A 13204-nucleotide genomic window follows, 5' to 3' on the forward strand; every position below is an offset into this window, starting at 1 on the left:
TAGCCAGGATGGTCTCGATCTCCTGACCTCGTGATCCGCCCGTCTCGGCCTCCCAAAGTGCTGGGATTACAGGCGTGAGCCACCGCGCCCGGCCTGCTTTTTGTTTTATTAAAGAGTGTTAGCTTTTAACCCTATGCTAACTAATAAGATGCAGGATCTGGAATAATCTGCACCACAACCCTAAGCAGCTGTCAGTATTTTCCTGCTTCTAATGAAGATGGCACAGAGGGATGGCAAGTAGAGCTTGCTAACAGCCAGGAGAGTATGGCTTGCTAATACCCATGGTTGCTATTACCCTTGCTAATAAGCAGCATTGAGGAGTGGTTAAGAGCTTGGCATCTGGCAAAAGGAAGATCATAGCTTAAGTCCCATTGCACCACTTCAGGGCTGTGTGACATTCAGCGGGTTACTTAACCCTACTCTGTGCCTCATGTCACCTGCAAAATGAAGCTAACAGTGCAAACACCTCATGGAACTATGAAGCCTCTCCTTAAGCACCAGGTACTTTGCCAGTTCGTACACCCCGGGCGGAGATTGCTGCTCTCATCTTTCCACACAGATGCAGAGGAAACTGAGGCTCTGAAGGGCGGAGTTTGTCTCAGAGAAGTAAGTGAGAGGGTGGAATGGGAATCAAAATCTTGACCATCACTGTGCTAACCTTGAATTTAGGGTTCCAGAAGAGGCTCCCAGAGTGGGATATATATCAAAGTTCACATTCTAGCCCCCAAGGGCCGGGCTCTTGTGGTCTCCTTAACAAGTTAAGAACAGGGGGTCAGGGCTCAGCCTGTAGGTGGGGCTAAGGAGACAGAGGTGTGAAGCCTCATGGCCATGGGCCTTGCCCTCCTGCCGCATCTCTACCAACCCCCTCCATATCATCAATCAGATATTCGCTCCTCATTTCCTACATCTAACATGCTATTTCCCTCCTCCAAGCCCTGGCACACACCACAGCCTTTCCCTGGAGCGCCCTCCCTCTTTCCTCCAAACTCCTACTGAAGCCAATGTAAAAGTCACCTTCTTTGCCCAACTTCTCTGAAACTAAGCATTCACAGCACGCTGCATCATGCTTGCACTAGGTCTTATCCTAGTGCACCCATCTGTCTCCCCAAGTAGACTGAGAGCTTCTTAAAGGCAGCACCAGGTGCCATTCATCTTCCTAGATCACTGGTGTGTACACAACCTAACACAGAGTATAGGCTCAAAAGATGTGTAGTAAAAGAATGAATGAGAAATTAATAAGTTATTTGACTCTAAAGTAAATGTCCCTATATTGCTCAACTTTCAGAGCTGCCTCCACTTTGATCTATTTTAATCGTACTGATTTTCTCTCTGAATCATGAATGTATACACACTTCCAAGTCAATAAATTCTAGGACTGAACTTGAAAGTAACTACAAGGTTCTGCCCCTGAGTAAAATGAGGAAACTGCATGTGCGTATGCAATAGAAGATCTCAGGACAGTTCCTTCACATCAGTCAGATTTGCTGAGCCACATCTGCTGGAGGAAAACAGGTTACATTTTTCTTTTATTTTCTTTTTTTTTTTTTTTTTTTTTTGAGACAGAGTCTTGCTCTGTTGCCCAGACCGGAGTGCAGTGGTGCAATCTTGGCTCACTGGTTCAAGCAACTCTTGTGTCTCAGTCTCCAAAATAGCTGGGACTACATGTGCACACCACCACACCCAGCTAGTTCTTATATTTTTAGTAGAGACGGGGTTTCACCATGTTGGCCATGCTGGTGTGAAACTCCTGACCTCGAGTGATCTGCCCACCTCAGCCTCCCCAAGTGCTGGGACCACAGGGATGAGCCCAGCCTACATTTTTCATCCAACAGAGCCTGGCCTTCAGTGTTAAGACTATCTAATCATCATTTATTCAGCTCTCAACATGAGCCAGAGAGACACTTAACATACTCCTCACAATACCCCCATGAGATAGGCATTACTATTCTCCCCATTTCACAGCTGAGCACACTGCAGCTCAGAGAGGTTAAGTCACTCATCTAAAGACACACAGCTAGAAAGGGGCAGAGCTGGGATTCGAAACCATGACCCCAAATACACATCAGCGAGCAGGCAGGGGTGAGCATTCTGCTATTAGTGAACTTCTTCAGGAAGAGACTAAGGCACGGGGAAGGAGAAAGGCACAGAAACATGCATCTACCTGCCAAGCTGAGTGTGCTGAGGACGAACTGAGTGCCATACAGGATGGTGAAGCAGCAATCTTCTTTCTGGCGAACTGCTTTTGCACGTTCAAAATCTTTGGAGTTCTTCCCTGGGCGGATTTCTTTTATTTCCATGATATCCACTGCAATGAAATTAACATGAGCCAATTAGAAGCTGGAGTTCACTCCACCTGAGGATGCAGTCACACACCTGCAGCCCAGGCACAGCCTGGCTCCTTCCTTCCCCAACAGGATCCCGCAAAGCTATCTGTGCATCCGGATTCAGCGCCCCCTTCTTCTGGAAATGAACAAAGGGCCAAGAGCCTACCCGGGCATTTGCTGCCACCCCACAAACCCCTGGAGTATGAAGAGTTTGGGGTTTCCACTCACCCTGTTTCTCAGACAGACACGTTTTAAACTAGGACAATTCATTTTTGTAATGCAACTCAGATTTGAGGAAATAGGCACAGACTATTCTACCAAAACAAACGATGGACCAAATTGATGCTCACTAGGGATCACTCTAGGCAGCCTCAAAGTTCCAACCGTCTGGTTGACCTTGACCTTGACCATCTTTTCCCTTGAGTCCCAAAAGCTACAAATGCTCTGTGGCTCAATTGAAAGGGGAAAAGAAAATGAAGGCAATGAATAACTGCTTCAAATTAAAAAAAATAATAAGAGGCCAACCTCAGCATTGGGGATGGTCACAGGGGTTCTGGATATCACAGGGCCTACGGGAAGACAGTGGTAAACTATTACCCTGGTAACAGTCTAGAGTAATGGACTGTTACTATTGGGCCACAGCCTCCGGTATTTATGCCCTTATATAGCCAGCTGCCCTTCAATCCAGGTTGTCTTTGTCACCTGTTTTAACCAATAAAATGTAGTATAAATCAGGGGCCCCAACCCCCACGCCATGGACTGGTACCGGAAAGTGAGCACTGAGCTCCGCCTCCTGTCAGATCAGCAGTGGCATCAGATTCTCATAGCAGCGCAAACCCTATGGTGAACTGCATTAGGTTCTCACAGGGGCGTAAACCCTATGGTGAACTGCACATGCGAGGGATCCAGGTTGTGCGGTCCTTATTGGAATTTAATGTCGGATGATCTGAAGCAGAAGAGTTTTATCCTGAAGCAATCCCCCCAATGCCCCCACCATCTGCAGAAAAACTATCTTCTAGGAAACTGGTCACTGGTACCAAAAAGGCTGGGAGCACTGGCACGCTGGCATAAACGATGCTGTGCCAGTTCAGGGCCTAACCCATATTGTTTGTTTGTTTGTTTGTTTGTTTTCTGAGATGGGGTCTCACTCTGTCATGCAGGCTGCAGTGCAGTGGTGTGATCTCAGCTCACTGCAACCTCTGCCTCCCGGGTTCAAGCAATTCTCCTGCCTCAGCCTCCAAAGTAGCTGGGACTACAGCCATGCGCCACCATGCCGGGCTTAATTTTTGTACTTTTAGTAGAGATGGGGTTTCATCATATTGGCCAGGCTGGTCTTGAATTTCTAACCTCAAGTGATCTGCTCGCCTCAGCCTCCCAAAGTGCTAGGATTCCAGGCGTGAGCCAGTGGGCCCAGCCTGGAGCCTAATCCTTAACAAGGCCTGGCACCTTCCATTTTGAGCTCTGGGGGAAGCCGGCCTCTGTGTAAGAAGTCAGACTACCTGGAGACCACCATGTAGTAAGAATCTCAAGTTAGCCCTATGGAGAGGCCATGGAAGAAGAACCAATGCCCTCAGCCAACAGCCCAGCTGAGCCCCCAGCCAACAGCCACACAGCACTGCACCACCTTAGAACTGGATCCTCTGGGCCAGACGCGGTGGCTCACGCCTGTAATCCCAGCACTTTGGGAGGCCGAGATGGGCAGATCACGAGGTCAGGAGATCGAGACCATCCTGGCTAACACGGCGAAACCCCGTCTCTACTAAAAATACGAAAAAAAAAATTAGCCAGGCGTAGTGACGGGCACCTGTAGTCCCAGCTACTCAGGAGCCTGAGGCAGGAGAATGGCGTGAACCTAGGAAGCAGAGCTTGCAGTGAGCTGAGATCGCACCACTGCACTCCAGCCTGGGCGACTGAGTGAGACTCCGTCTCAAAAAAAAAAAAAAGTGGATCCTCTGGCCCCAATGAGCTGCCCCAGCTGACAACATGTGGAACAGAGACAAGCTCTCCCAGTCCCCACCCATGCCCAGATTGTAGAAATATGTGCAATAAATAAAATGATTGTTGTTTTAAGCCACTAAACACTGGGATAGTTTGTTGTATAGCAATAGATAATAGAAACAAATAAGAAATCCTTCCTCTCTGCAACCTCTGCTGCCATGTGACTGCACCTACTCCTGGTCAAAACCTACTGGGCCAGGATGGCAACCTGACTGACTCAAAGGTGACTCCCCCTTCTCCCATCAAGATGACCGGTGAATTCTGGACTGGCACAGAGACACGAGCTCAACAAGCTCAACCAGTCCCTTCTTTCCCCTTCTTCTGAAAAACAACAACAACAAAAATCTTTTCATGGGATGAACCCATTCCATGTGCTTTATTTAGAGCTGATTCACTCCTCACCACCTTCAACCATAAGTTGAAGGGGACAGCAGGGGCCTGGGAATGACCCAAGTGCCCTGGCTCAGTGACTGGTTCGGGGACAGACACATGGCCCAGCTGCACCATCAGCATCCTCCTGGGATTCATTTGGCCAGAACTACCAGTAAAACCTCCCCTCCACTGCTGCTCCCAGGCTGGTAAAACGAGCCTGGGAGTGGCAGGGATCACCTTGTCTACCATGGAACAAAGTGTTATCAAACCCTGGTGTACCTTTGAACTCCAGCACTCCTGGAGATGAGAGCGAGAAAGGAGATCTCAGCTTTGCAGCAAGAAGAGGTGGCTCTGGCCTGGAATCAAGGAAGAGGACAGAACGAAGTCCACAGAGGTGAGCAAAGGCATCTTAGAGTCATAGTGAAAGAGCAGGAAAGATTGCTGGCCATTCACAGGCAACAATGGGAGCTGGGGGAGGAGAGCAGACAATTAAGTTAGAGGAGAGGGGATGGGATGCACTCAAAGCTTTCTGAGTTCTCACCATGGGTCTAGCTCACTTAGAAACAGCTCAATGGCCAAGAGCCTTGTGAACATAAGCCGGGCATGGTGGCCCACGCCTGTAATCCCAGCACTTTGGGAGGCCGAGGCGGGCAGGTCACTTGAGGTCAGGAATTCGAAACCAGCCTGGCCAATATGGTGAAACCCTGTCTTCTACTAAGAATACAAAAATTAGCTGGGCTTGGTGGCACATGCCACCAGTTGTCCCGGCTACTTGGGAGGATGAGGCAGAAGAATCTCTTGAACTTGGGAGACGGAGGTTGCAGTGAACCGAAATCACCCCACTGCACTCCAGCCTGGGTGACAGGGTGAGACTTTGTCTCAGCCACAACAACAACAAGGCCATGTGAAAAGACTAAAACAACAGCATGTCATCTGCATTCTGTGCATGTATGGTGGTAGATATACCCACCTACACATGTGACAAGATTTTGCGGAACTACACATCAAAACAAATGCAAAATAACAAGAAAACTGAGTGTATGTAAAAAATGGTGAAAACCAATTAAGATCTGCAGTTTCATTAATAGCACTGTACCAGCATCCATGTCCAGGTTTTGATAACTATGCTTATGAAAGATGTTATCACTGGAGCAGCTAAATGAATGGTTCACAGAAACTGTACTATTTTTGCCACGTCCACATGAGTCTACAATTATTTCAAAATAAAAAGTTGATAAAATCACTTCTCAATTATGGGTGGCCCTATTATTAGGGGGGTGGTATCTCTAAACCTTGTTGGGTAGAGTATTTGGGATGCAGGTGAGAGAGAATAGAGATAGGACTCATCCCCCATCACACCCCACTGAGAACCTCTACTACAAGCTGGCTGGGGGGACCATAACTAGTGGGGACCCCATCCAGACCTTGCACTATATATAAATCTTGTTCAAAGGGCCATGCCCACTGATTGCAGACATTGAGGAAACTAAAATAAGCGGCTCCCATCTTAAATATTACTCAAGAGAGTTAACCCTATTGCCCGCATGTGCATGAGACCTGAAGAATGACCAGTCCTCCACTTTAGCTGCATTCTAATACTAAAAATCATGCCCAGGGGTGGGGATTTAACACACTAATGAGATATGCAAACATGAAGAGGCTCTCTATCCTATTATACTGTGCAGGTGTCAGAAGTTCCCCAACTCTATGTGCTTCAGTATCACTCCCTGTCCACCTAAGCCCCTTTAAAATTACTCTCCTGACCGTCTTCGGGGACCCAGGCAGAGAATTATCTCTCTCTTGTGCTGCTTCTCGTATGCCTGGGCATAAGCTCCAATAAAGTCTTGTCTGGGAAAACTCTTTTGGCCTCATGTCAATTTCTATCACACTGAGAGCCCAAGAACGCATGGTCAGTAAAAGATGGACATGTTGCCACTCTTCACCCAAACTAGAAATCTGAGTCTTCCTTTTCTCTTTATCTTCACCCCTCAAAACAAATAAAAAAGATCCTTTTCATGCACTGAAATTTATTTTTTTTAATTTGTTTCATTTATTTGGGGGAAGCTTGAGTACTTAAAGTATAGACTTCATGGTGTTGCACCGCAAAATATTTAATGTATCTCAGAAAAATAAGCACATTTTCTTATAGAATCATAAAACCTTTATTGCATCTAACAAAACTGATGATAATTACTTAACATGACCTAACACCTCGTCTGTATTTAAATTTCCCCAGTTTTCTCCAAATCTTTTTACAGTAGACTTGAATACAAATAAAATGCGTACATCTTATCTGGTTATATCATTACATCTTCAATCCTAAAGAGTCTCCTTGTTTACTTTTGTTTTCTCTTGTGCCTTTGACTTTTTAAAGAAACTAGGCACTGGAATTCATTTTTAGAGGAAATCAACATGGCTGATTTAACTGCTTTAGCAATTATCTAAAAACTTGAAAGGTATTAAGGCTTTTGTTTTCCAAAAGTTATTCACCCACCCAGTTGACTGCCAGTGAAAGTGTAGTGACTTTAAGCAAACATTCTTTTCTCTGTCTGTCTAGTCTAACAATCCTCTTTCCAGGTAAAATGTCTTCAAGAGGGAATTCATTTTTCATTTCTTTTTTTTTTTTTTTTTTTTTTTGAGACAGTTTCCGCTCTTGTTGCCCAGGCTGGAGTGCAGTGGCACAATCTCGGCACAATGCAACCTCTGCCTCCTGGGTTTAAGTGATTCTCCTGCCCCAGCCTCCCAAGTAGCTGGGATTACAGGCGCTCGCCACCACACCTGGATAATGTGTGTGTGTGTGTGTGTGTGTGTGTATTTTTAGTAGAGACAGGGTTTAACCATATAGGTCAGGCTTGTCTCGAACTCCTGACCTCAGGTGATCCACCTGCCTCGGCCTCCCAAAGTACAGAGATTATACACGTGAGCCACCATGCCCAGCCAAGAGAGAATCTTTGCACTGGCCTATGGTGAGCATCTGTCCTTACAGCAAAATTATACATAACTAAAGAAAAACTTTTGGCTGGGCGCGGTGGCTCACGCCTGTAATCCCAGCACTTTGGGAGGCCGAGGAGGGTGGATCATGAGGTCAGGAGATAGAGACCATCCTGGCAAACAGGGTGAAACCCTGTCTCTACTAAAAATACAAAAAGATTAGCCGGGCGTGGTGGTGGGCGCCTGTAGTCCCAGCTACTCAGGAGGCTGAGATAGGACAATTGTATGAACCTGAGAGGCGGAGCTTGCAGTGAGCTGAGATCATGCCACTGCACTCCACAGCCTGGGCGACAGAGCAAGACCCCATCTCAAAAAAAAAAAAAAAAAAAAAAAGGAAAGAAAAACTTTTTTAGACAATGTAACATTGTCTTCCAGCAATAACCACATTTTAACAATTCTACTTCTGAAATTGCTCTGGAATCTATCAATGTCTATCCATTTCCATGCTCAACACCACAATCAAAACCCCCATTATCTCTTGTCTATGGAGGTTACTTCCTGACTTGTCTTCTCATAGCAGTACATTATCCCCACAGTCATCGTATGAAATACAAACAGGCTCATGCAACTCCTTGGGATCAAGCCTTCCCGTGGCATCCCACTGCTGTTAGGACTAAGAACCACAGCCCTGTGATGACCCCTCCAACCCCACATGGCCTAACCATCTGCCTCCCGGCCCTTGCTCCCCATGCACCCCACAGGCCCCTCCAAGCATCTCTCATAGGTCACACTCATTCCTACCACAGGACGTTGGCACCACTGAAAATGTTCTTAGTCTGGTTAGCGCCAAGCTCTCCCTTCCAGTCTCAGCTCAATCAAATCAAACTCAGAAAACCTCCCGATGCCTGCTATGAGCTATACCAAGCACCTCTCTTCCACAGCATTTGAACAGAAGCAAATATTTATTAGAGGGAATCTGCAGATCCACAGCCCTCCTTTCCTAGACTGTAAGTTCCACATACGCAGGGATTGTGCACCCTTCCTCACCACTGCGCTCCATCCATCAGAGTGGCTGGCACACAGCAGGGCCCAATAAGTAGTTCTTGGAAAGAGGAGAGGGACAAAGAGAGACGGGGACATCAAGAGGGATCAAACTACTGGTGATTGGGCAGAGCAGGGGACAGAGAGGAAGAAGGACAGAGAAGGAGATAAGGGAGACCGAGAGGGAGAGAGAGACCAGGTACAGAAAATCACAGGCTACCCAGACAAGGAGGGAGAGAAATGCAAACGCACATGTACAAAAGCAGAGAGACAGAGCACGGTAAGAAAGAAAGAATCAAATGGTAACAGCCATTCTAATGATACAAGCAGCCCTGCACATCCGCACATCCCCTTCCACTTCAGCCCAAACAAGCACCCTCTGGAAGCCAGCCCTGCCCCAGGAAAGAGCTGCAGGCATCTGCCTTCATCAGCCAGGACTTTATCATCCTGAACACCCCTCTCTTGTGTCTTCCCAAGACAAGCTGGCTTATTCATCATACTTCTGAAAAGATTATCCTTTCTCCATTGAGTAGCCTTTGCCCCTTTGTCAAAGATCAGTTGATGATATTTGTGTGAGTCTATTTCTGGGCTCTCTATCCTGTTCTACTGATCTGTCTATTCTTCTGCCAACATCACCGGTACTGATTACTGGAACGTTAGAGTAAGTCTTGAAGTCAGTCCTCTGATTCTGTTCTATAATATTGTGTTTGCTACTCTATGTCTTCCACCTTTCCATATAAACTTTGGAATCACTTTGTCAACACCCACAGATTAACTTGCTGGGATTTTGTAATATTGTGACTTTTAATAAGACATACAAGTCATCCCTCAGTGACTGTTGGGGATTGGTTCCAGGACCTTCCACAGATACCAAAGTCCAAATAGATGCTCAAGCCTCTGATATAAAATGGCAGAGTGTTTGCATATAGCCTATGCACATCCCCCATAAACCTCAAACCCCTAGGTTACTTTTAATACCTAATATAATATAAATGCTATGTAAACAATTATACTGTATTGCTTAGGGAATAATGACAACAAAAAAGTTTGTCCATGTTCAGTAAGATGCAATTTTTTCAAATATTTTCAATCGACCATAGCTTAAGTCCGCAGATGCAGAATCCACAAATACGGAGGACTGACTGTATACATTTGGTCTCCAATCCCATTTCCTGGCACACAACTCCTAACACCGTTGGAATCTCCAGTGACAACTATCCTTTTGTATGGCTGGGGACTCCTAGACACCTCAGGATGAAGGTTGGCTGCCAGGGAAACCAACCATGTGATTACAGGGGTGGAAATTTCAGCCCTACCCCCAACCTCTAGGAAGGAGAGAAGGGCTAAAGGTTGAGTTGGTTACCAATGGCCAATGATTTAATCAATCATGCCTTTGTAATAAAGCTCTCATAAAAACCCAAGATGACAGGGTTTAGAGAGCTTCTTGGTTGCTAAACACATGGAATTTTCTGGCGGGTGGCATGCCAGAGAGAACATGGGAACCCTATGCCCCCTCCCACATACCTTGCCCTATGCATCTCTTCTATCAGGCTGATCATCTTTATCTTTTGTAATATCATTTTAATAAATTGGTATACATGTTTCCCTTAGTTCTGTGAGTCACTCCAGCAAATAAATCAAACCCAAGGAGTATGTTATTGGAACCCCAATTTATAGCCAGTCAGTCAAAAGCATAGGCCACAACTTGGGCTTGTGACTGGCATCTGAAGTGGGAGACAGTCTTGAGGGACTGAGCTCTCAACCTGTGGAATCTGATTCTAGTTCCAGGGAGATAGTATCAGAATTGAATTGAACTAGAGGACACCAAACTGGTGTCTAATGGAGAACTGTTTGCTTGACGTGTGGGGGGAAAACCATACATATCTCATGTCAAAAGTGTTCAGTACAGAGAAAACAGGGAAGAGAGAGAGAAAAAAACATACCTTGGTTTTTCCTTTCTCTGAGGTGAAGTGTTTTGTGCTGTATTGAAAGTGAATGGAAAAAAACTTTTCTTGTATCTCTATTAGATTTTGGTTGGGATTGTGTTGAATGTATAGATCAAGCCAGGAAGAACTGACATCCTGAAAATAATGAGTCTCCCTGTTCATGAACATGGACTATCTACTCATGATCCTTTTAAGCATCAGCCATAAGCCAGACGTTCTGCTGGATGTACTTGATCCTGGCCCTCAAAGGTCTTGAAGATATAATAGCCTCATCCTTGAGGATAAAAGTAAATGCTATATAGCAAAACTCTTACAGAGCACCTACTCTGTGTTAGGCAGAGAGCTAATGTTTTGCATGTTATCACAGGTTGGTTCCCTGGAAGTTGAGCCTGAGTCAGGGATTCTTGCATGAGTGAGGTGGGGGAGGAGGATAAAGCTAAACAAGGCTGTGGTCCCACTTAGGGATGGGCTTCACCCTGATTGTACAGAGAGTGGCGGGGGGATGTCTGGAGCATGAATCACATCAGAGAAGTGGGTCCTCCTGAAAGAAGAGAGACCAGTCCTTCTTGTCCTCCCTGCCAGTCAGTCATTGTCTTGGCTTACAGCCACTACAACGTTCTAGGTGATGCAGCTTTCTTCTAGTGAGAGCGGCGCCCTAAAGAAGGGGTACCTGTGAGCCACAACACCCAACACTCCTAGCAGCTGGTAAATGGAGCACAAGCCTGGTAATGGGAGCTGAGTAGGGCACAACAGCATCCTCTGTATTAACTCATCGTTCCTCACAAGAACACTATGAGGCAGGTACCATGACTGCACTGATTTTACAAATGAGGAAACTGAGACATGGAGAAGTGAAGTACCTTGGCCAGGGTCACCAGACACAAGTGGAAGAGCCAGCATTTGAACCTTGACTCACAGCCAAGCAAGTGACTCTAAGAACTCACATAAGAATATGCAGCTGTCATCATGGTTTTCTATCTGGCAATCAGCAAAGTCTGAGGGGTCGGTGGGCATTTTGCTGACATCCCCCATCCCTTGATCTTACATCAGGCAGGGGCATCTTCATGAATGATGATCCTGCTACCCACAGGGGTGCAGACCTGCAAGAAGAGTGGTCAGGCCTCCTGGACTCAACCCAGTGCATCCAAGCCACCTTTCTGACCCAAGGCTGGGAACAAGACTGTAGTGCGGGGACTGCAAATTCATGTTTCCAGGAGCTACCCAAGTCATGAGGAGCAGTGTGGCTACTGATGAGGTGGATAGACTCTGGAACCAGCTCACCTGGGCCTGAAGTCCCAGCTCCCCAACTTATAGCAGATGGCTTTGGACAGTAACTTCAGTTCTCTGTGCCTCTGCTTCTTCATGTGAACAATAGGAATGATAGTGATACTTACCACACAGTGCTCTTATGGGGATTAAATGTGTGTCTGTACATATGTGTTTGTCAATTAAAATAGTACCTGGCAAAACAGAGATGTAGGGGAAAAAAACAAAGATGTAGAAACTTCTCTGTACTTGTTAGCAACTGAATCAAGCTGGACACATATAAGGCATAAGAAATAACATGGGACAGGGAACAGTGGCTCATGCCTATAATCCCAGTACTTTGGGAGGTTGAGGCAGGAGGATCATTTGAAACCAGCAAGTTCAAGACCAACCTGGGCAACAAAGCAATACCCTGTCTCTACAAAAATAATACAAAAAATTAACCCAGTAAGCCAAGTGTGCTGGTGTACACCGGTAGTCTCAGCTACTCAAGAGGTTGAGGCAGGAGGATTCCTTGAGCCCAGGAGTTTGAGGCTGCAATGAGCTGTAATCAAAACACTGCACACCAGCCTGACAACAGAGTAAGACCCTGTCTCAGGAAAAAAAGGAAAGAAAACAGTGTCTCAATTTATTTGCTATGAACATTAAGGAGGAAGATCCTTATGAACCAACTGGCAAAAACTACTTGATGACCTATGTAAATAGGAGACTAGATGTATACATCTGTGTGTGTACACACATACAGGCCCAAGTGTACATGTACATATTATATACATCCTTATGTATATATGCATTATGTTCATCACTATGCAAATTCTCACTATCTGAATGTCTACTATAACTGATTAACTCTTTTTTTTTTTTATCGGAAATGCACCATCCAGATCACAGACCTGCTGTACGAGGTTCACGAGCAGGTGCCAATGAAAACAGTGAAGGCGTGGCCCAGACACGGTGGCTCACGCCTGTAATCCCACTACTTTGGGAGGCCCAGGCAGGCATATCACTTGAGGTCAGGAGTTTGAGACCAGCCTGGCCAACATGGCAAAACTCTGTCTCTACTAAAAATACAAAAATTAGCCAGGCGTGGGGGCATGTGCCTGTAATCCCAGCTACTAGGGAGGCTGAGGCAGGAGAATCACTTGAACCCGTTGAGGGGGTGGTGGGGCGGAGGTTGCAGTGAACCAAGATCACACCACTGCACTCCAGCTTGGGCAACAAGAGTGAAACTCCGTCAGAAAGAAGAAAGAAAAGAAACAAAAGAAAAGAAAGGTAAAGAAAAAGAGGGAAGGGAAGGGAAGGGAAGGGGAGGGGAGGGGAGGGGAG

General features: G+C 46.1%; 1 protein-coding gene across 2 annotated transcripts in view; it reads right to left on the bottom strand.

The window, feature by feature from the left end:
- Positions 1 to 13204, bottom strand: part of PLCG2 (phospholipase C gamma 2) — a 218497-nt gene that overhangs the window by 113317 nt on the left and 91976 nt on the right. The window contains exons 1-2 of one of the 2 annotated variants that reach the window (XM_017888219.1): positions 4974 to 4990; positions 2162 to 2305 (exon numbers count right to left, since the gene is read on the bottom strand). In XM_017888219.1, coding sequence (XP_017743708.1) covers positions 2162 to 2297 — 136 coding nt within the window. In that variant the 5' untranslated portion in view covers positions 2298 to 2305; positions 4974 to 4990. Of the gene's footprint in view, positions 1 to 2161; positions 2306 to 4973; positions 4991 to 13204 lie in introns of those variants that run through there. The other variant, XM_017888218.1, reaches the window with a different exon arrangement.

Source organism: Rhinopithecus bieti, unplaced genomic scaffold (assembly GCF_001698545.2).
Source record: "Rhinopithecus bieti isolate Rb0 unplaced genomic scaffold, ASM169854v2 scaffold_17826, whole genome shotgun sequence".
Taxonomy (NCBI): domain Eukaryota; kingdom Metazoa; phylum Chordata; class Mammalia; order Primates; family Cercopithecidae; genus Rhinopithecus; species Rhinopithecus bieti.